This window comes from Neolamprologus brichardi, chromosome 1 (genome assembly GCF_056152115.1).
Source record: "Neolamprologus brichardi isolate AB-2024 chromosome 1, ASM5615211v1, whole genome shotgun sequence".
Classification (NCBI taxonomy): domain Eukaryota; kingdom Metazoa; phylum Chordata; class Actinopteri; order Cichliformes; family Cichlidae; genus Neolamprologus; species Neolamprologus brichardi.
In genome coordinates, this window is record NC_142104.1 from 20,780,975 (window position 1) to 20,801,582 (window position 20,608).

General features: G+C 40.9%; 1 protein-coding gene across 2 annotated transcripts in view; it reads left to right on the plus strand.

Annotated features, from left to right (window-relative positions):
• pde3b (phosphodiesterase 3B) overlaps positions 1 to 20,175 on the plus strand; it is a 45,983-nt gene extending 25,808 nt beyond the window's left edge. The window contains exons 2-16 of one of the 2 annotated variants that reach the window (XM_087839455.1): positions 5,462 to 5,512; positions 7,357 to 7,605; positions 7,807 to 7,958; positions 8,615 to 8,715; positions 8,819 to 9,038; positions 9,153 to 9,238; positions 9,396 to 9,559; positions 10,100 to 10,234; positions 10,636 to 10,747; positions 10,873 to 10,986; positions 12,033 to 12,232; positions 14,388 to 14,591; positions 14,761 to 14,922; positions 15,277 to 15,535; positions 17,056 to 20,175. In XM_087839455.1, the coding sequence (XP_087695581.1) occupies positions 5,462 to 5,512; positions 7,357 to 7,605; positions 7,807 to 7,958; positions 8,615 to 8,715; positions 8,819 to 9,038; positions 9,153 to 9,238; positions 9,396 to 9,559; positions 10,100 to 10,234; positions 10,636 to 10,747; positions 10,873 to 10,986; positions 12,033 to 12,232; positions 14,388 to 14,591; positions 14,761 to 14,922; positions 15,277 to 15,535; positions 17,056 to 17,258 (2,412 nt within the window). In that variant the 3' untranslated portion in view covers positions 17,259 to 20,175. The remainder of the gene's footprint in view (positions 1 to 5,461; positions 5,513 to 7,356; positions 7,606 to 7,806; positions 7,959 to 8,614; positions 8,716 to 8,818; positions 9,039 to 9,152; positions 9,239 to 9,395; positions 9,560 to 10,099; positions 10,235 to 10,635; positions 10,748 to 10,872; positions 10,987 to 12,032; positions 12,233 to 14,387; positions 14,592 to 14,760; positions 14,923 to 15,276; positions 15,536 to 17,055) is intronic. The other variant, XM_087839461.1, reaches the window with a different exon arrangement.
• Positions 20,176 to 20,608: the final 433 nt, after the last annotated feature.

Below are 20,608 nucleotides of genomic sequence, written 5' to 3' on the forward strand. Positions count from 1 at the left end.
TTTTAGATCAGCTTTCAGTAATGACTCTAAATAGAGAGAAATAGCTACAATAACAATTATCCTCATCTGCCCTCCTTATTCTTCTATTTACGACACTTTTTAAGAGGTTATTTGTGTACTTGCCATTAGTTCCGGGCTGCTCCTTTGTTAGCCTCCTAATATATTGTGGATAATTATTTAATGGGGCTTATCTTATCGTATCATGTAGCATGTACCAGTTGTTGTAGTTTACACAACCAGTTCTTATAGTGTTAGTGCTAAAGACCAACTGTTTAGGCTTATCTTCATTAGAGATTGTTAAAGCCTTAACCTCATAAGATGGATGTTACATTAAGGATGGACCAGTGGATTGCCTTTACAGTTCCCAGTAGTTTAAAAGGTGTAATCACACAGTTAGATTTGCAGTGTACAGTTCCCAATAGGGTGGGAAGTGGAGTCTGTAGTAAATGTAACCGACCATATGGTGATGTAATTGGGAAGAGCAAAAACAAATTCATAAAAACTCACTGGTTACCACATGGCCATTAGTTGCATGGTACTAAAACTGGGTTCGGCCCTTTTTGCCTGAATTCATCATGGAAATATTCTTCGTGGATTTTGATCCGTATTGACGTGATAGCATCACACAGTTGCTGCAGATTTGTTGGTTGCACATCCTTGATGGGACTCTCCAGTTTCACCACATCCTGTATGCTGTATTGGATTGAGATCCGGTGACTGTGGCGGCCACAGTGAACTCATTGTTAAATGTTCAAGAAACCAGGCTGATGAGCTTTATGATACGGTTGATTATCCTGCTGGAAGTAACCATCAGAAGATGGGTAGATTGTGGACATAAAAGGATAGACATGGTCAGCAATCGCACTCATGTAGGCTCTGGTTTTTAAATGATACTCAGGTGGTACTGAGCCAAGTGTGCCAAGAAAATATCCACACCACACCATTACACCACAGACAGATGGTAGGATGGATCCATGCCCTCACAATGTTATCAGCAGAAATCGAGACTCATCAGACCAGGCAATGTTTTTCCCCCCCCAATCTTCTCTTGTCCAATTTTGACAAGGCCATGCAAACTCTTGCCTCAGTTTCCTGTTCTTAGCTAACAGGAGTGGCACAACTTTTGCAGTTGTAGCTCAAGGTTCAGTGTGTTATTTTCAAAGATGCTCTATGAACACATCACATGATACGTCAGATGATATGGAGGAAATCAGAAATCTCTCTTTGAAAGTCTGCCAATTTAAATTTTTACATATCAAGGGGAAACCTGATAGAGAAATTAAAAAATATATATATTTTTGCATTTTAGAATATTGTATTCAAATGCTTTCTTGTGGTGTAGTTTGTTAAACTCCAGATAAAAAAGTGCAAGTACGCTCTTGAGGATCAGACGATAGTAGATGTTAGATGTTTTTTTTATTGTGGAAAATGCATAGAGATAATGATGGTGAGGTGAAGTGAGACATTGAATTAACAGCTGCTGTCTACTGGTTGCCTGTGTGTTTCTCTCTCATGTCTAGAGAGCATTTTTCAAATTTTGCACAGAGGTTTACTTGGATTCAAGTTCAGTCTGATTGGAATCAGTTGGTCAAAGGTCAAGGTCACTGTGAATTAGCAAAAGCCATAGCTCGAGAAGTGATGACGTTTGATATGCACAAGGTCAAGGGTCAAATTCACTTGCCTTCATAGCAATCTGCTGCAAAAACACACTCGCCATTATTTAAAGCTGCAGCTCAGGAACACGAGGGAATTTTGACCATATTTCATCTTTGGTCAGACACTGAATTGGTGACACTAATCTTTAGCATCTGTTTACCAATTTAATTCTTTTAAAGTCTTTTCTGCATATAAAATATGAGTCTGAGATATGTGGATGCAGCAACCACAAAGTGGAAACTCTACTTGTATTCTTTGTAGTAGGATACAGTTTGTCTGATATATACAAATACCAAGAAACTGGTTTTATAGTATGTAAAAATACTCCAAAGGACACTTGCAGATGTTCGCTTGCGCAAGGCACGCGCTGAACAATTCCAGGTCCAGTGAAGTAGTAGATGAGTGTGAAAGAGAGGAATGACATTTTGAACGAGCTCCTTTCCACAGTCAAAGAATTTTCCATGGCCCTGCCAGGTCGCCCTGACAACACTGGTGACAGCCATAGGCGGCCTGGCCATCTGGAGGCCCCTGATTTTTCCCATTGGACTTGCTGATCTATGGGGCTGCTGTTGAGACCAGCAAAAGTCTTTGGCCCTGTGGGCTGTCCAGCTGAGTTTTTACAAAGTCATTGTGATGCAATGCTAAATGCATGCTAAATTTGAAGAATTTTAGTAAAGCAAAATATTTTATCACACAGGTTTCCAGTTTATCTGCGGTTGAATGTAAGATAAAGCCTTGTAGCAAGTCTGTCAAGGTCAGAAGTTCAGAGACAATTTTTAATCCCAGTCTGCTTCTTCCTTAGCCTGCCTGAGCTCTTACACTAAGCTACAGGCACACTTCTGTCAGTTCAGGATGTGCCTCCACCCCCCACCCCTATTGCACTTTTTTCCTGAATATAGCCTTAAAAACAATCAGGCTGTATCATCTTGTCCCCCTCCGCAGGTCTTGACAGCCAGAGCTTAGCCCTCATTATCAGCATGTGCATGTGCAGAGGGCTGCTGACGCTGTGTGTGTCGCTGCACACTGACGTCAGCAGTGCCCCGCTCCTCTACATGCAAATGCCCTTCCTGTCTGGCTGCCATTGATACCATTTCTCTGCCCTCCCCACGCACTCTTATTAGCATGTTTTTATCAGTTCTAGCACCTCTCGCACCACACAGCCCAGCTAATATGACACACAGGTGTAACCAGCCGGAGGCCTAATGGCCCGCACAGTTTTATTGACTCCTGTTAGGAAATATTTATGACCTGTGAGAGGAGTTATTTTCACGTTTCATGTTATGCCATGTTTATCAGTATTTGCCAGTGTGTTTTGATGTGTGTTCTTATCTGTACAGCTCGCTTTCTAGCCATCTTCACACATGCAGAGAAGCTCAAATACTCTGGAGACGTCGGTTGGCAGCTCCCTAGTACAAACTCCGTGTGAGAACAATGCAACATTATCCGGATAATTCACAGAGAGCAAGTGGATATCATATGTCCTGCATTGCCCGTAGTTGACTGTTAAAAATGCGTGCATCTGATAATTTCCCTCCTGGAAATAAAATAATCCTCATAGCCACGTTTATAAGGTCATGCACACAGTGTTACTCAGAATCACATATAGGCGATATGTTCAGTTGTTAATGTGTCACTGCTCCTACGTAAAAAATGTATTGATTAATTAAATTAATCAGATAAGCAGGTGGTCTGACATAATCGGCATCATGTCAGAAAAAGTCAAATTAAGCTGCAAGCATGTTTAGTTTAGTTTGATCCAAATCTAGTTTTTAATTAGCTTGAGTAAAAACAAAACAAAACTTTACCACAATGTGAAAAACTGTCATAGCACTTACCTTACCTATTACCTATATTACCTATGTTTATTATCGGTGCATTACTGTTTCATAAGGATAAACATGTACGTGTTATATCCATCCTGCACAATACTTTTGACGAGTATATCTGCAATGCTTGCACAATGGTGAAAGAGGTGAATGGCATTTCACTTGTGTTTTGCTGTGTCTGTGCGGCTGCTTGCGTAAAGGTGTCTACGTGTGCTGAATTGTGCTTCTTTCCCCATGCTATGATTCCGTGACGTCGCTGGAGACAATATCTCGTGCTGATTGAAAGATTTTTATCGCGTCACGTGCACAAGGAGCACGTGCCTCTTGACACAAGCTTTACCGGTTGTGGCGCTAGCAGTGATTCATCCAGCTATTCCTGTTTCTGAGCTTAGCGAGAATCACGGAGGAGCCCGTGCTGTTGTGCGTTATGCGCTCAGGTAAGGCAGAGGAGAAGGAGAGAAGTGAAGAGACTAGTGTAACGGTGAGGTTTTGGCAGCTTTTGTACACATGTTTTTTTTTTTGTCTCTCTCTCTGTAGTTCTCAGCCCTTTACTCTCCATCCCGGCTTTAATGGCATCCGCTTCTTCAGCTTTTACCCATCTCCCTCTCTGTTTCGGCCCTTCTATTTCTCTCTGTAAACAAGCAGAAGGCCAACAACTCTGTCCTCAGGCTGTCTCCCGCCATCTCGTTGCCATGGTGTATGGAGCATTGTTTGCTGGCCTCTATGTCGGGTTGCCATGGCAGGGCTTATTTGCCATATTAAATGTTTGGCAGCACTGTACAGATGCTGATGACAAACACCCATCATCCCACTTTGATCAGTGAAACAGTCAGTGATTAGAGGAGATGGCATGGATCTACTGATCTATTTATCAAGCTTAGTAATAGATTACTGTATGGACATAATCAACAAATGATGCCGCAGCTGGCAAAAAAAATAGTATAAAATAGCTAGTTTTGGCATTTAAGTGCCAAAACGCAAACTTTTTGCTTTTCAGTGTTCCTCTGCTCAGTCCTGTGTAACAGTAATATTTCAGAATGATAAAAATTTGCTTTTGATTTTGCTGATTGTGACCTAATTATGTCTGAAGGTATCATGGCTGCATGTGTGTTTACATGATCAGATGAGACTCATGCTGCTTCTGTGTGAGGCATACTCCCATGTGGTTCTCCCTCTTGTGGAGCGGGGTGAGACTGCATGCTGGCGCTGCAAAAGGGATGTTTAATGTCTGGATTTTTACACATGAAAGTTCACTTTTTAACACACATTTATCCAGTTCGTAAGCTTCACGTTGTGATTTGTTATGCTATCCAGAAATGCATATGCATATATTTTATAAAGTGCATGGCTGAAATGTTAGGGAAAACGGAAAATGTGCAAGAGGATAAATAAATTCAAATACTTACAAATTGCTACATTTGTATACGCTGTCATAAAGGTTTAGGTTATTTCATGTCCTGAAACATACTGTTAAACAACTTGTGCAGCACTTTGACTGTGCAGCTCTGTAATATGTGAGAGCTCCTTTGTAGTTACCAACAGATAGCGCTTCTAATTGACGTAGTTGAGGCTTGATAAGATCTCATAGCTCTATTGTAGACGCACCTTGGTGGTTTTCGTGGTTTGCTTTTCTGCTTTTGCTTTCAGTGAGAGGCCTCTGTCTGCCGTCACTCAGGCAGACTGCATTAGCATACCTGTAGTAAAATTTGTATTTTGTGGCACGGGGAATCCCTAATGTAATCTGCGACTACACTGTTGTGTTTAATGTTTAGATAACACGAAGAACAGACGAGCAGAAGCTGTCTGTTTGTGGCCCACCGGCGCCTGCTCTATAAAGTCATAAAGCATTGTGCTCAAAGTGGAGCATAGGTTAGAGCCCGAGCTCCATCTGTGTAGATACATTTCATATTCTCTGTTATAAATAAACACACATACAAAGATGACATTTGACTGACGTTTCCTTTGTTTCTTCTTTTCAGATGATCTTATGGGACTGGGATCTGAAACACTGGTACAAACCACAGTATCAGGTCAGTGCTGTGCTTTGTTTAGCTCGCATGTTTATGGGGGTTTAAGGTTGTGGGTAATTCAGGAAACACACTGCCTATATAGTTTCTTTTAGATAGTCAGTCTGTAGTCCACCCACAGAGAATAGTTCGGGTTTAGTGCATTAAGTTAAAACACGTATTTTGTTCATACAGCAACCTTTTTGTCAGGTTTTGCTCTTGTGTCTCACAAACAACAGCATTTCATATGAAATCTGCACTAAAAAAAGAAGGGATAAAACCCTGTAACAGATTGCGCTCTCAATTTTGGGGATTTCACTTTAGACAATAGCATGTCACTTCAATAATCCAAATTTCTGGTCTAGACAGTGTGTTTTCATCCACGTACACTATTTTTATTATCTTGCTGTGCAAAAGGCTAGAGGAAGAGAAGAGGGATAAGGAGTCAATAAAATAGAAATCAAGTGAAAGAAGAAGTTGGAAACAATACATAGTGTTTAGAAACAATTAGGGAACACTTAAATTACACATCGGATCTGCAGTTCTGTGAAAAACGAAGTACACCCTTACTCCATCCATAGGAACTAAGAGGGCAAGTAGCAGTCAGGTGCTGCTTATCAAATGTACTTGATTAAATGTAAACGCAAGTGTGAGCAGCACCAGAAACGCAGAAGTTTCTAGAAGAAGTTAGTTTCTAGTCTGGAGCATTCAAGTGTGTGTTACAAAATGCCACAAGATTTCCAGGAGTGGACATCCCAGGAAATTCAACCCAAGGTCAGAGCGTGAAATGCTTGGAGAAACTGCAAAAAAAACCAAGTAGCTACATCTCAGACTTAATAGGTCACAGTTAGCATGTTAAATGCTAAAGTTCAAAAACACTGAACAAGTATGGCTTCGTTGGAAGGGTTGCAAGAGCAAAGCATCTTCTCTCTAAGAAGAAAATTGCTTAGGTTTGCAAAACTGCATCCGAACAAACCACAGATGAGACCGAGGTAGAGATGTTTGGCTGTAATACATTTCACCACATCTGGGGAAAACCAAACACAAACACATCAACACAAACACTACACAAGCAACTGTTAAGCATGGTGGTGGAGGGTTGATGATTTAGCGGCCACATTATTATGGCACCTTGCAGTTATTGGGTTGACAATGAATTGTCAGTGAATGTGAGACCATTTAACTGAGAGCTAAAGCTCAGCCTAAAATAGGCCAAACAGCAGAACAATAATCCCAAACAGAGCAGCAGCAGAATGGCTGAAGAGAAAAGCATCAAGGTGTCCAAAATCAACCTGGTTGAAACGGTGTGACTTTGAAGGAACTGTGGGTGCACAAATGCCCAAAATTCATTGAACTGAAGCAATGCTGTAAAGGAAGCGGGTAAAAAAAAACAATGATGTAAGAGATGGATAAAGTCATAAAGAAAACGATAACTTCAAGTTATTGCTGTTAAAAGTAGACCTACGAGTGGCTGAGTCATGGGTTGTTAGTTTTTTACAGTGATGAATAGAGTCCTGTGAAAACGTTATCTTTATCTATCACGTGACTGTATATAAAGTTGATGTACATTGTGCAATTTACACAAAGACATAACAGTCAGTGGAAACCAAAAAGTGCCTTCTTCATGTTTTTGCACAGTTTATGTGTAATTTATGGGAAAGTGGAATTCATAAAAGAGAGCGTGAAGAAATAAAGAACGTGATTATAAACCTCATACTATTCCTGGCCACCTATCTGCCATAAACCAGTACTCACACTCCAGCAGGAGTCTACTAGACACCACAAACCATAAACTTTTAACTGTCATTTTATGTCTGCCTTTGCAGCTCTGCTCCCTAACCTGTGCAGTGTATGTGCATTTACAACAGGGTGCAGTGAGCGGCAACGGTGTGGACCTTTCAGTCATCAACGAGGCCAGGAATCTGGTCTCAGACCTGCTCATGGACTCGTCGCTGCCTCCACACACTATCTCAGTTCTGCGCAGCATCTCCAGCCTCATGGGGACGTTTTCAGGCTCATGCCGCCCCAGGGTCAACCCTTTTACCCCCTTTCCAGGTTTCTACTCCTGCGATGAGGTGGAGGACTCTGTAGAGAGGAGTGATAGGAAACCTATTAAGGTGGGAACAAGTGTTACTACTGCACAAAACTAGTCCCTTATCAGTTATTAATAGTTTTAACCAGCACTGGCTTGTGATGGGAAATAGTTCTGGAGCCATAAAACTGATTACTAGTTTCAGATAGTCAGCCAAGTTAACTTATGATGTTAATGTTACTGTATAAAACATATATTTATCACTGGATCTTTCTTCACCAATCAGGGTTTGAACAGCAGAAACAGCCTCCCCACCCCTCAGCCGAGGCGTAGTTCCACCTCATCTGCATCCTCCACACTCCCTTCTCTTGACTGCGCCTCTTTACGGTGGGAACGTAACAACGGCAAGAGACCCCACCCTGACCTCAACTTGATCAGGTACTCATCACAAACTCAGCCGTCTACCTTACCACCTCCCAGAAACACAAGAGTATCTGTAGAGCTGCTAGCGCACGTTATTTATCTCTTACTTGAATCTCTCCTGTTTTGGAGCAGATAAAATTGCTTTTCTTGCAGGATCTAACTTGTTCCTTTTATTGCCAGAAAGTCATAATGAAAGTTATCATGAAAAGTAAGTGCAGTGATACTTTTACCCAAATGTAAATAAATCACTGTACTTTTAGTACAGTTGTCTCTTCTTTAACTAAGGCTACCTCGATGAACCAAGGACTGGTAAATCTATTCTTTGATGCACAATCAAGGAATGGACTTATTAATTATAGCATAACGCTTCAGTGTTAAAAATGGGTTTAGAAGCTTTAAATAAATTCATTTCAAAATTGGTTTGAATTACTATAGTGACAGTGGGGTGCAGTGCCTGTTACCGTGTGTCTCCACTGGATGGCAGGAGAGGATTGGCTATGTTGGCACCTTTTTTTTTGTCCTTGTTTCTGTGGTGTAATGTGATTGGCTTGCCAGAGTAGCCTTGAACTGTTGTTCTTTGTCTGGATGATGCATAACATCTGATAAAAAGAAACCCTTTTTATATTTTCTTGATAAATCCCGTGTTTAATATATGTGTTTTTGTCCTGCAGCTCAGGTTTGTCCAATGGGCCTAATGCAAACCTGCTCACCATTCCCAAGCAGAGATCTTCCTCTGTCACCCTCACATACCATGCAGGGCCCAGGAGAGCAGGTGAGACTTAAATATAAAGCTCCTCGGACTAACTGCACGTCTGTTTATTACTCGTGTTTGACTCTGTTTTTGTTTTTTCCTGCACTCCCTTTATTCTCTCTAGGCACATCACCGAGCCTGAGCCCCGTCACCTCTCCAAGCCACAGTCCTCCCGCTGTGGGCACTGGTTCTTCATCATCCCTTGTTCCTCGATTGCCTGTGGAGTTCCCAGACACGGCTGACTTCTTGACGAAGCCTAGTGTAAATCTGAACCTGCATAAACCCTTGGGCTACACAATAAACTCCCCTGATTTCCGTAGCTCCGCCTTACTTCTCTGCACCAGGTGAGACCTGCAGAACTGAAGAGACACGCCACACTGTCATCTTTTATCCAGTCTATCAGTGATTGCCGTTAAGGTATATGATGGATTGCATTTGGTTATGTCTGTGATTATTAGCTGTGGTCGTCAGATGCTCAAGGGCAACAGTGATACAGGGGAATCCCATCAACCGTACACCACTGAGGCTCAGCGGAGACGCTCAGGTACAAATAGTTAGATGTTATGGAACAATGGCACAGTTTCGAGTCTTAGGGTTGAAAACATAAAACTTCTATAAGCTATGTAAGGTGCTAATGTTTTTCTCTGGATGTGATGCATTACTGGGTGGTTTTACATTGTGTTTTATGTATTTATACATAGCAGGGGAAGGGCCAGAGTTCATAGGAGAACCTCTGATTAGGGAGGAGAGTTCGGAGATGGATGTGTCTGAAGATGGGTGCCCAGACGATGGGGGGGACCAGAGGCTGACAGAGGAGGAGAAGGAGAAGAGCACGAGCACAGACCAGCAGACTCAGGAATCAGAGGTGAGCTTAATCAGAGGGCTTTTACTCACAGTGTGATTATCGACCGGAGAACAACCTGTGAAAAAAAATAAGTGCACCGTTCCCGTAGAAGTTAAGCGGGTGATTAGCAGCCAGATACTGCTAATCAAATGCACTTGAAGAACTGATCATCAACAAGTGTGAGACGTTTGGGGAGTTTGTTGGTCTGGAGCAGTCAGACCAAAAAACTGGTCTTATTGCTCAGGCCTTCGAGGATCAGATATCTCAGCAAATTCCTCCCAAGGTCAGACCATCCAATGCCCAAAGAAGCTATAAAAAGCCTTCAATGACAACTTCCTGGGAGTTTATCGGACATATGAAGCAAGGTGTTTAGCACCGTTTTCATACGCCATGTGAGGTCCTGCTATCAGCAGAAGAGTACATTAGCGGTGACCAGCAAACAAAATATTTGCAAATCTTTGATCAAACTGTCAGCAGGCTAGCTGCAGAATCAGAAGGAAAATACTGCATTGTTTTGTTGTTTGTTTGTCTATAATGAGCCTAATGATCTTGTGTCATCAGGATGAACGGGAGTTTATGCTAGATCCTATGCTCGAGGAACACGAGACCCTCATGGAGAGGATGAACACCTGGAACTTCCAGATTTTTGACCTGGTGGACAAAACAGGAGGGAAGACCGGAAGGATCCTAAGCTATGTTAGTAACAACTGCAAACCCAATATGTACATATCTGATAAGCAGTTCTGCTAGTAGCATATAATGACCATTGTTTTCCCTGTTGGATAGACTTTAAACCTTTTAGTCTGAAGTGAATACGTCCAGTTTTTTTGTAAACTTTGATTACCAAAATTAGAAGAGGTACACCAGAGGCACAGCTTCATACATTTTCAGCAGTCTAGTGGAGCCTGGATGCTCTGGTACCTCCTCCCTAAGTTATGACTGATTATGATTATGAGTGTGATTCAGTTTGAGCCAATTGTGGACTTTATTACTTGTGGAATCTACTTTGTTTTACTGTAGCACTAAACTGATGTGATGTCGCTGGCTTTCCTGTTTTCGGATGGGTGTTTTAGTAAAGCTGGCTTTTCTTTCCCCAGGTGACATACACCCTTTTCCAGGATATGTGTCTCTTTGAGATCTTCAAGATCCCTGTGCGGGAGTTCATGACATACTTCTGTGCTCTGGAAAATGGATACAGAGACATTCCTTGTGAGTGTTGCGCTGTGCAGTGTTTAAGACTTCTTATAAGAAATCTTATACATGGTTATGTTTATTTTTGCAATAATCAAGCGTAATAATTTCTAAGTTAAACTGTTATGGTTAAAAACACACAGATCATAATCGGGTACATGCTACTGATGTGCTGCACGCTGTTTGGTACCTGACCACTCGACCAATCCCTGGGTTCCAGCAGATCCACAGTGAGCATGTGACTGGGAGTGACACAGGTAAACAACAGTCTGTACTATTACATTATAATCTTATAAATCACTTTTCTCGTGCATACATGCCAACCAGTGCTGTATTTCCAGTTTCCTCCACTGGAAATACTGCCATTTGGTTAAGACAGAGGGAGGCACCGGGGTAGAGTGTGCAGGTGACAGGACACAGGGCCTGGATTTGCGCTCAGTCGGATATTATCCGACCTTTGTACTTAAGAGGTCTCGGGGTAAAGTCAGTGATTGATCTGTCTGAATTGAACATTTACATTCATTTACATTTACTCCGTGTCTTGAAAAGTTCAGGGCCGTAGTGCACGTGCAAAAGCTGCTCTAGACAATGCTGTTTGCAGTCCAAACACATGGTCGCACAACATTGATTCCCAGTGATTCCCTCACACTGTAAAAAAAATTTAAAAATGTCATTAACATGCAATCTTTAATTTAAATGGTCAAAAACACTTTGGTCTTCTAAGTCTCATTTTTTTCTGTTCTGGTAAAAAAAAAAATACAGCCAACTAAACATAATTAGACTTGTTGTGTTAACTTAGCTAAAGTGTGCATGCTTTGGAAGTGCCTGCACTGTTACTGCTGCTTGTGGCTTTTAAGAGTTTCTTCCTCATGGGTTGGTTTAAAGAAAGCAGATGGTTTGGCTCAAATGGCAGAGATTCCCAGGCTCGTTTCTGCAGATGATATTTAAGCTCTATTAGAAATTATCTGAGGCTTATCCACTGACGTGCACCCACTGCTGCCAGAGCAGCTGTCATTTGATAAGGAGAGGGGGAGTGAGAAAATGGAAGTGATCTGGGAAATGAAATCTAAAACAGCGCTGGCATAGAACGCTCTCTCTCTCTCTCTGCGTGTGTGTGTGTGTGTGTGTGTGTGTGTGTGTGTGTGTGTGTGTGTGTGTGTGCGTGTGCGTGTGCATGTAGGTGTATGGAGACCTTTACATTAGCTCCAGTTTAGTTTTGCTTAATTACAAAAGAGCTAAAAGTGTAATCTGTCTCATTTTTTTTTATTGCTGAGACTCATCAGTCTTGTTTGTTATGTTCCAGATTCAGATAGTGGAATCTCTCCAGGCAGGATATCCTACGCCTCGTCCAAGAGCTCCTCAATTTCAGATGACAGCTATGGCTGCCTGTCCTGGAACATCCCTGCCCTGGAGCTCATGGCCCTTTATGTAGCAGCTGCAATGCACGACTATGACCACCCTGGTCGCACAAATGCCTTTCTAGTAGCCACTAATGCACCTCAGGTAGCATACACTTTCTGCTAGTACTTCAAAGGGTTGCAGACATAACAGAAACAGAGGATAACAATATGAATTCAAAATATGGGTTAAGGCAAAGTGCCATTTTCATGGATTGCTGAAAATGGAGTGGTGAAGACAGCGTATACAAAATGTTGTTATTAGTTATACTTACTCAGCTTACACCCCTATTTAAGCGGATGAATCACTTAGCATTTGTCCTGCGCTTTGTCTACTAGTACAGCAGTGTTAGATGTGGTGTCTCACACATAGTGGCGACATTTGCAGACTTGCTGCCTTCACGCTAAACCGAGCACAGAAGTTTTTATTTGGGTCTCAGACTTGGTGGCCAGTCTATATAGTCCTCTAGGCTTCCTGTGGAAATTAACAGTATCTTCCATAAAACAAAGCAAGATGTTAAAAAATACATATATGTCAAAGTCTGCAGGGTGAATTACTTCCTGACTGTTGATGGTCATTGCCTGAAAGGCGCTGGAACCTGTTTTCCCTGAAGACCAACAGCCCAAGAGCAAATATCAACACTTGGCCTGAGACAAGCCTCGTGTACATACAGAAACTCACATGGCTGTCTGTGCAGCATTGATTGTGCCTCCCTGAAGTGTCACCCGGCGGATATTGTGTGGCTTTACTTTTACACTCCTCCGATTCCACCCCAAGGCATGCTTACTGCCACTGGACATAAGATGTATGATTTATTGTATTAACATTACTAGCAATATAGTGACATCAGATACATTAGGTTCGTACACTAGAGATAACATTACAGCTAATTCAGTAATGTTCTCTGTAACATAGTAAGCATAATGTTAAATTTTAGCTTGCGTACCCCTCGGTATCAGATTGCCTCACGTGGTATTTTTTGTGGTTTGTCTTTGTGTAATCAGTGTCCGGTTTTTCAGTTAATCTTTAACTTTTCTTTACATCACCGCTGCGTGACACACGAGCCACACTTGTGCTTGTCTGACAGGCTATTTTATGCTGAGGTGTTATTTGATTTCCTGAGACTTCCTTAGTTATCTCTACAAATGAAGATCATGTGCAAGATTAGCTTGTCACCACATGGCCAGTTAATGCTCCCTCATTGGTGGTGAGTTATATAAATGAGCGATGAAACGGTTAACCACTTGCCCCAGTTTAAATATTGTATTTTGACGACATGTCCAGCGATAGCGCTCACTCTGTCTGGGTTTCATGCTAGGAAAGTGAGTTAAAAGAAAAGGAGAAAAGAACCTTGGACCTATTGATTGCTAACGATGTTGACAACCACTATGTCTGTTGAAAGGATCTTAAGTATTTTGTGGTATCAAATGTTTTAACATTTGTTATCATTTGATACCTTTCAACCAGTAGATGCTTTCAGCTGTGTCTGCGCCTTTGCTTGTCACAGTAAAAAGAAAAATCAGGGTCATCTAAGGGTCATTTGACTTCCTTAAGTTTTCTTTAAGTTTTACATACTAAGATTGATCTAAGATTCAGACCATCTCTGAATCATTGAATGTTGTCTCTTCTTTGCAGCATTGTGTCAGTTCATTGAGGTTTGCATTCATTTATGCACAGCTCTCTCAAAGGTCCTGCCACTGCATTTCAGTCAGGTTGATTCTAGACGTTGACTGCTCCATTAAACGCCTTGATTCTTTTCTTTTTCTTGCTCGTAACATTGTCCTGCTACATGATCCAGTTTAGGCCAGGTTTTAGCTGCTTGAGAATGATGGCCTCACATTTGCCCATAGAATACTTTGCTATACGGACGACTTTATGGTCGATTTATTGACTGCCAAGTGCACAAGTACTGTGGCTGCAGAACAAGGCAAAATTATCACTTCTTCATCACCTGACTTGACAGTTTGTCGACAGTTTGATGCAATAGGCGAATCTACTAAGAGTCTTGGATTAGTTTGAATAACAATGACCTTTGACCTTGAGATCTAAGGACTTTGTTATTAAACAGTGAATACAATAACTCGAGAACGATCACCCAGGATTTAAAAATCGATACCTTTGCGATTTTATACACAATACAAGTTATGCAGCTCATACGCACAACACGAGCAACCCTATTATTAACCTTTTAGAACTTTTTAGGAATCATTTTAGTGTGCCACTCTGACACCTTGTGCTTTTGTCCTCCTGGGCGCTGTAGGCTGTGCTGTACAATGACCGCTCAGTGCTGGAGAACCACCATGCAGCATCTGCCTGGAGCCTCTACCTTTCCCAACCTGAGTTCAACTTCCTTGTCAACCTGGATCACATGGAATTCAAGCGTTTTCGTTTCCTCGTCATCGAGGCTATACTGGCCACAGACCTCAAGAAGCACTTTGATTTCCTGGCTGAATTCAATTCCAAGGTCTGAGATGAAATATTTTGAACAGACAGCTTACAAAAAGTATAATTTTCTGCAAAACATTGATTTAAGCATTGAGAGGTTGTTAAGTTAAAAAAAAATCAGTTGAGCAATACATGGCATAATGAGTCTACGATACAAGTGGTACTAAGGCATCCGTCTTTGTAAATAGGTGAACGATGTGAACAGTCCAGGAATTGATTGGACCAACGAGAACGATAGACTGCTGGTGTGCCAAGTGTGCATAAAGTTGGCAGATATCAATGGACCAGCCAAAGTCCGTGACTTGCACCTCAAATGGACAGAAGGCATCGTCAATGAGTTCTACGAACAGGTACAGCCTGCGTGCTAATGCTGCAGAGAGTTTTTAGTTATCATAGATCATAGATTTTTATCTCTGTATTAAACTTTAAGCATTTCCTTCTAGAAGATTTGAACTTTTTTGTAAAATGAGAGTGCACCCTCTTGTAAAACTGATCCTAAAACCAGGAAAGAAGAAATATCAAGAAATATCAACACTCAAAAAACCTTTCAAATTTGTGTCAAATCTGCTTTTGTGTGCGCGTGGTCATACGAGGAAAAAAGTCAGAGCCGCGCAACGCTTTCTGTTCCTCTGATTGTGATATAGTTTGCATCAAATATCAAATCTCATCTCTAAATGTCTGTAATCTGCGGTTTTAATCTGCAGGGAGATGAAGAATCCAGGTTGGGATTACCCATCAGCCCCTTCATGGACCGCTCCTCCCCTCAGTTGGCCAAGCTGCAGGAGTCCTTCATCACACACATTGTAGGACCGCTTTGTAACTCCTACGATGCTGCTGGCTTACTTCCTGGCCACTGGATCACTGAAGAGGGGTCGGATGACGATGATGAAGAGGGCCAGGTGGACATCGAAACAGACGAAGATGAAGATGAGGAAGATGAGCTAGAAGAAGAGCTGGCACCAAGTAAGATGTGGTACCCACAAATTTTAAGTAAAGCCACTTCAGGTGGCGTTATGAGACAGGCATTCTTAGTATTTTGGGTTTTGTGGTCATGTGACTGTTAACGGCATGACATTGACTTGTCTGCCATTTTGATATTTACCTCTCCCTGTTTTTAAGCTAATTGGTTAATTTAGTGTAACAGTCTAAAGTATTTAGCACTTTTGTACTATTTTGTACTCCTTGTCCAGCTTTGAGAAAACCCCAGTAAAAGTTATATCAAAATGACTGTGTCAAGAATAGCACGCTATAACTCCTGGTATCGATTTGTTTGATAGTTTTCCTGAAATTCGCATAGAACTGTGTCCAAAAAAAAAACAAAACCCTCCACATTGCAGAACAATCAACTTTGACTCATTCAGTCTCCGTTGTCACTTTGTTATATATACAGACAGAAAATTACATGCTTCCATGATAGTTGTTATAGTTGAGAGCGATTTTGTTTGTTTTGGTCAGATTTAACTGCTTCCGACTTCCTCGGTCTGCTCAGTGTTTTGCACTAGAAGATTCCTCTTGCTGCCAATGCATTTTGTTAGGCTGACAGTTCTTGTATGCTAAGTCAATGATTTTTTTCTTTATTTTCAACGTCTTTACTAACCTAAACTGTCCCTTTACGCTAACCAGTGCTAAAACCTTTGCTGTACTTGGAGTTTATACCTACACCAAACTATACCAGCACTTCCACTTTGTCTGTCTTTGTTTGTCTAAGCTGTTAAGCTGTTAACAGTATTGGCTGCTACTAACTCAAATAGTAATTATATAATTATTATATCAGTAATTATACAACTCTAATTGCACACTCAAAATTTGTTCAGAAATGTTCCTAGTTGACATTGATTGTTGCATTTATTTCTATTCCTGGTTGCACGGTCAGTTTTATACACTGTATATATATCAACAAAGCCTGCAGGTCTGAAAAGTTAAAGCAATGCAAAATATCTCATTCGTCCTGATAGCCAGCAGGGGGCGACTCTCTTAAAGACCATCTGTATGAAAGTAAAATGTAATTTATAGCACTTGTGAAACTTTTACAGTCTCAGTCCCAGGTTTCAAGTCATACGGCATGTTGATGTTTATTTAGTACATAATTTTATAATTTATCATAAAATAGTTGATCAAACAGTGTTTTTATTTATGTCATTTGTTTGTTGTGATTTTAAAAAATCATAAGAGTGGCCAGCGTTTCTTGTTTCTTAGTTGGATCCACCTCCACCTGTGATGTCTGGTGAAATTTTAAAAATAAATAATCAAGGCTTATAAATGAGACTTTACAAACTAATGAGTGATGTCACTGTACGTCCATCCTTTAATTACAGTCTATGATCAGGGCACCAAACTCTGACTATTTCCCACCCTGGTCAGACGGGGAGTTGGTTGATGTGTTGAGAAAATAAAGAATAATTCATGTTTACGCTACAGTTACACCAGTGTGGAATTCCCTAAACACATTTGTTTTTTTTTTTTAATTTTTGGTGTTGTTGTAGGAAGGAGGAAAAAACGGCGCAGGTTGTTCTGCAGCATCATGCAGCACCTGACAGAGAACCACAAGGTGTGGAAGAAGGTCATCGATGAGGAGGATAAGAGCAAAGAGCTCGCCAAACAGCAGCCGCCAGACAGTTTGCCCACCTCTCCGTCAGATGACATCCAGGTCATCCAAGAGGAGGAAGAGGGGGAGGAGCGTCAGTAGCAGCAAGAGGAGCAGACGCGTGGACAAGAAAAGGAGAGGCAGTACAAGGACACGAGGCCCTCAACCACCTGCCTTTCACCGACTTTAACATTTGACAAATGCACATAAAACACACGTTCCCTCTCTCTTACACACGCCCACACAAACATATTGAAAGATTCACTGTGCTGACACTCAAACGCTTAAGCAGTCACGTTGTTTTTGGAGAAACAAAAAGGCCTTACTACTGTGAGCGGATCCTTACTGCAACGGTGGGGGCCCAACTCCTATGCACTTTCACCCCATGGAGAGTCAAGTGCACCCAGAGAAACGCACCAGGACTGAGGAGGCAGAAGGTGCAGAAAAAGAAGAGCGTGGACTGATGTCCAGGATGAACTTGTCCTCCATGGTAACCTGGCTGTGATGCTGCCTTGAATGCAAAGCGCTTAACACTTACCACCTCCCTTAGGTACAAAAACAGTTTCTGTGTATTTCAAAAGGAAAGGTAGAGGAAACATACTGAAGCAAATGACATCATGAAATGGTAGATACCCTTTACCAAAGGAAAGACAAGAGACTGAAACTGTTTCAGCTTCAATGTCAGGTATATTTTTGAATTATATATATATATATACATATATACATATATATATCAAATGTGCCTGTCTGAACCTTTACTAAGTCCATATTGGCCCAGAGCCTAGGCTTGTGTAGTTCTCTCCTTGCTGGTGACACGAAACACTGTATCAGACTCAGTCACAGAGACAGTACTGAAATGTTGACTGATTAATAGCATTATATATGCATCATTTTTGATGCTTTTACTCATGCGTACCACCTGTCTTCTTGGGTTTTGTTTTGTTTTGTTTTTCTCTCTCTGTCCTTTGTTTCGTTTGAATGTGTGAACATTTTTGTCCGGAATGTGACGGAGAGAATGAGCAGGGAGAAAGAGATCGCATTTTTAATTATTTTATTATGTAATTTGTATGTATGTTTGTTTGTCCTGTTAGCAACAGTTGATTTCTAATGAGTGAAATGTCCTCTGGTTGGTGTTTAACATGTCGCATTCAGATCAGGAGTGCCGATTCAATGAATGGATTCTTCATTTTCCTTTTTTTTTGATTCTAAGTATTTTTTTAAAGGTTACTCAGGATTCACGCAAAGTTGAATAATTATTTTGCAAGAGTTTATGTCATTAATATGAAATACACTTTCAAACGTAAGAAGATTAAAAATCTGGGTGACTGAAGTAGTTTGTAATCTCTCAATGAACAACTCGACTACAAACAAATTCAAGCAATCCTCGAGAAATTCTCTGTGACAGAGGGACATGCGGGGTATGCGCCGTCTCTCGGCCATTTGCGTAACCTTTTTACAATCTCACTGGAGAAAGGCCTTTCTTGGTTGTCAGCAGACTGCAAATGTGTCTTCTGTAGCAGCAGCACATCATGCACACATGCTATAACAGTGTGTTTGGGTTTGTTTAGGGTTTTTCAATTGAATTTTAAAATGATTTAAAATTCAAACTCTCATTTTAACAGTACAGTATCTAAATGCAGACTTTTAGACAAACTTTTCTCTTTTGTTCACACTTATGACTTGGCCAGTTTGCAAAGAAGGGATCCAAAGTTTCATGTCACTTTGGTTTTGTTTCTATATATATATACATATAAATATATATTCTAACCTACCATGAGGAAGGTTAAAGAACTCTTGGCATTCCACTAGAATAAGACATTATATCAAAGGGAAGTTAGAACTGTCGCCTAGCTCCTTTCTCACGTTATTGAATCATACTGTTTGGAGAAAATGTTAAGTAAGCAGTGCAAACTGAGATAGTAATATTTAAAGACACAAAATAGATACAGATGTGCACATTTTAATACCAAACAAGTGTTTAGCCGCTGTACAAAAGAGTATGTGCATATAAAGATATATTTTTAAAATAATCAAATGAATGCATCTGTTTTCTACACACAGCTGACATATTGTACATTGCGATCCTGTAATTACCTTTGTGTTTCCAAAGTTTTTATCGACTTCTATTTCCAGGTGTGGAACTGTGGGGCTTGGTGTTTTGATTTAGATTTTTTCATTTTTCCAACTTCAGCGTCTGTCTGTTCTGTATCATAACCACTCTTATATTCTTCATCGTCTCTCTCTGTCCCTGTCTTTATCACCTGACCCAGCTAGTGCCAAACGTTACCTACATAGATTAATTTGTCTGCCGTGATGAGCTGATTGGCAAGACACACACACACAAAAATAAATTGCTCCGGTACCGTTTGTGAAAAGAAAAGCAGCTCGTGTCAAATACTCCACCGGGATCAAAGTGGCAGTGACAGTGTTAAGAATAGCGGGTGGACTCAGAGCCATAAACAATATGACAAACATAATTTTATTTTCTTTTTTTTTTCACATGGACCCGTGCTGGACTATAAAGCATCGGTAGCCCCTGACCTGACGTATTCCAGCTCATTAAGTTGTAAAAGTTTGTTGGCTTCTCGCTGTGCAGTCCTTCAAACCACAGTGTCCTCTGATGATTGTGCCATAAATACATCAATGAATGGTTGTTACCCTTATGTAGCATCAATATACGTACGTTTGTCTAATGTAACCATTCACCCTTATCTACACTGTGGAGGCAACAGATTTTTGTTGTTATTTATAGCTGTCATAAAACACCATCCCTCAAGTATCAGCAGTTCTCATTGATTTTTATTGGTGTCTGTGTTTGTCTGTGTGAGCCCAAAATATATACGCCTTTCTTTTTTTTTTTTTTTTTTGTCCATGCCACCCCATAAAAACAGGAGAATAACCTTAAAGACATTAGATATACCAACTGTGTATTCACTTCCTCTTATGGAACAGTACATGTACAAACTATGCTTGATTTATGAAGGATCAGGTCACTTCAATTCCACACAAGATCAGTACACAAAATGTGGGCGTCTCTCAATGTATTGGTTTGATCTTAGTAGTTTGATTTATAATCATTTGACTCATGAGTGGATTGTCTCCATGGTTTCAATGTCTACACCTTTAACAAAGGGGGCATACTGTGTCTGTTTAGTTTTTCTACCTATGAGTAGAATTATAGGTAGAAAAACATTTTTAAAGGAGCTGCTTTCAGCTCTTGGAGGTTTCTTCCTGTTAAAAGGGAGTTTTTCCTTCCCACTGTCACTAAGTGCTTGCTTATATACTCATGGTGGGGGTCGTCTGATTTTGCAGGTTTTCTCTCTGTTTTTTAGGGTCTTTTCCTACAATTTAGAGTGACTTGAGGGGACTGTTGTGATTTTTTGCTACATAAATAAAATTTAACTGAATTTAACTGCTCCCTTGTCACAAGGGGTAGTTGCAGCAAGTAGCTG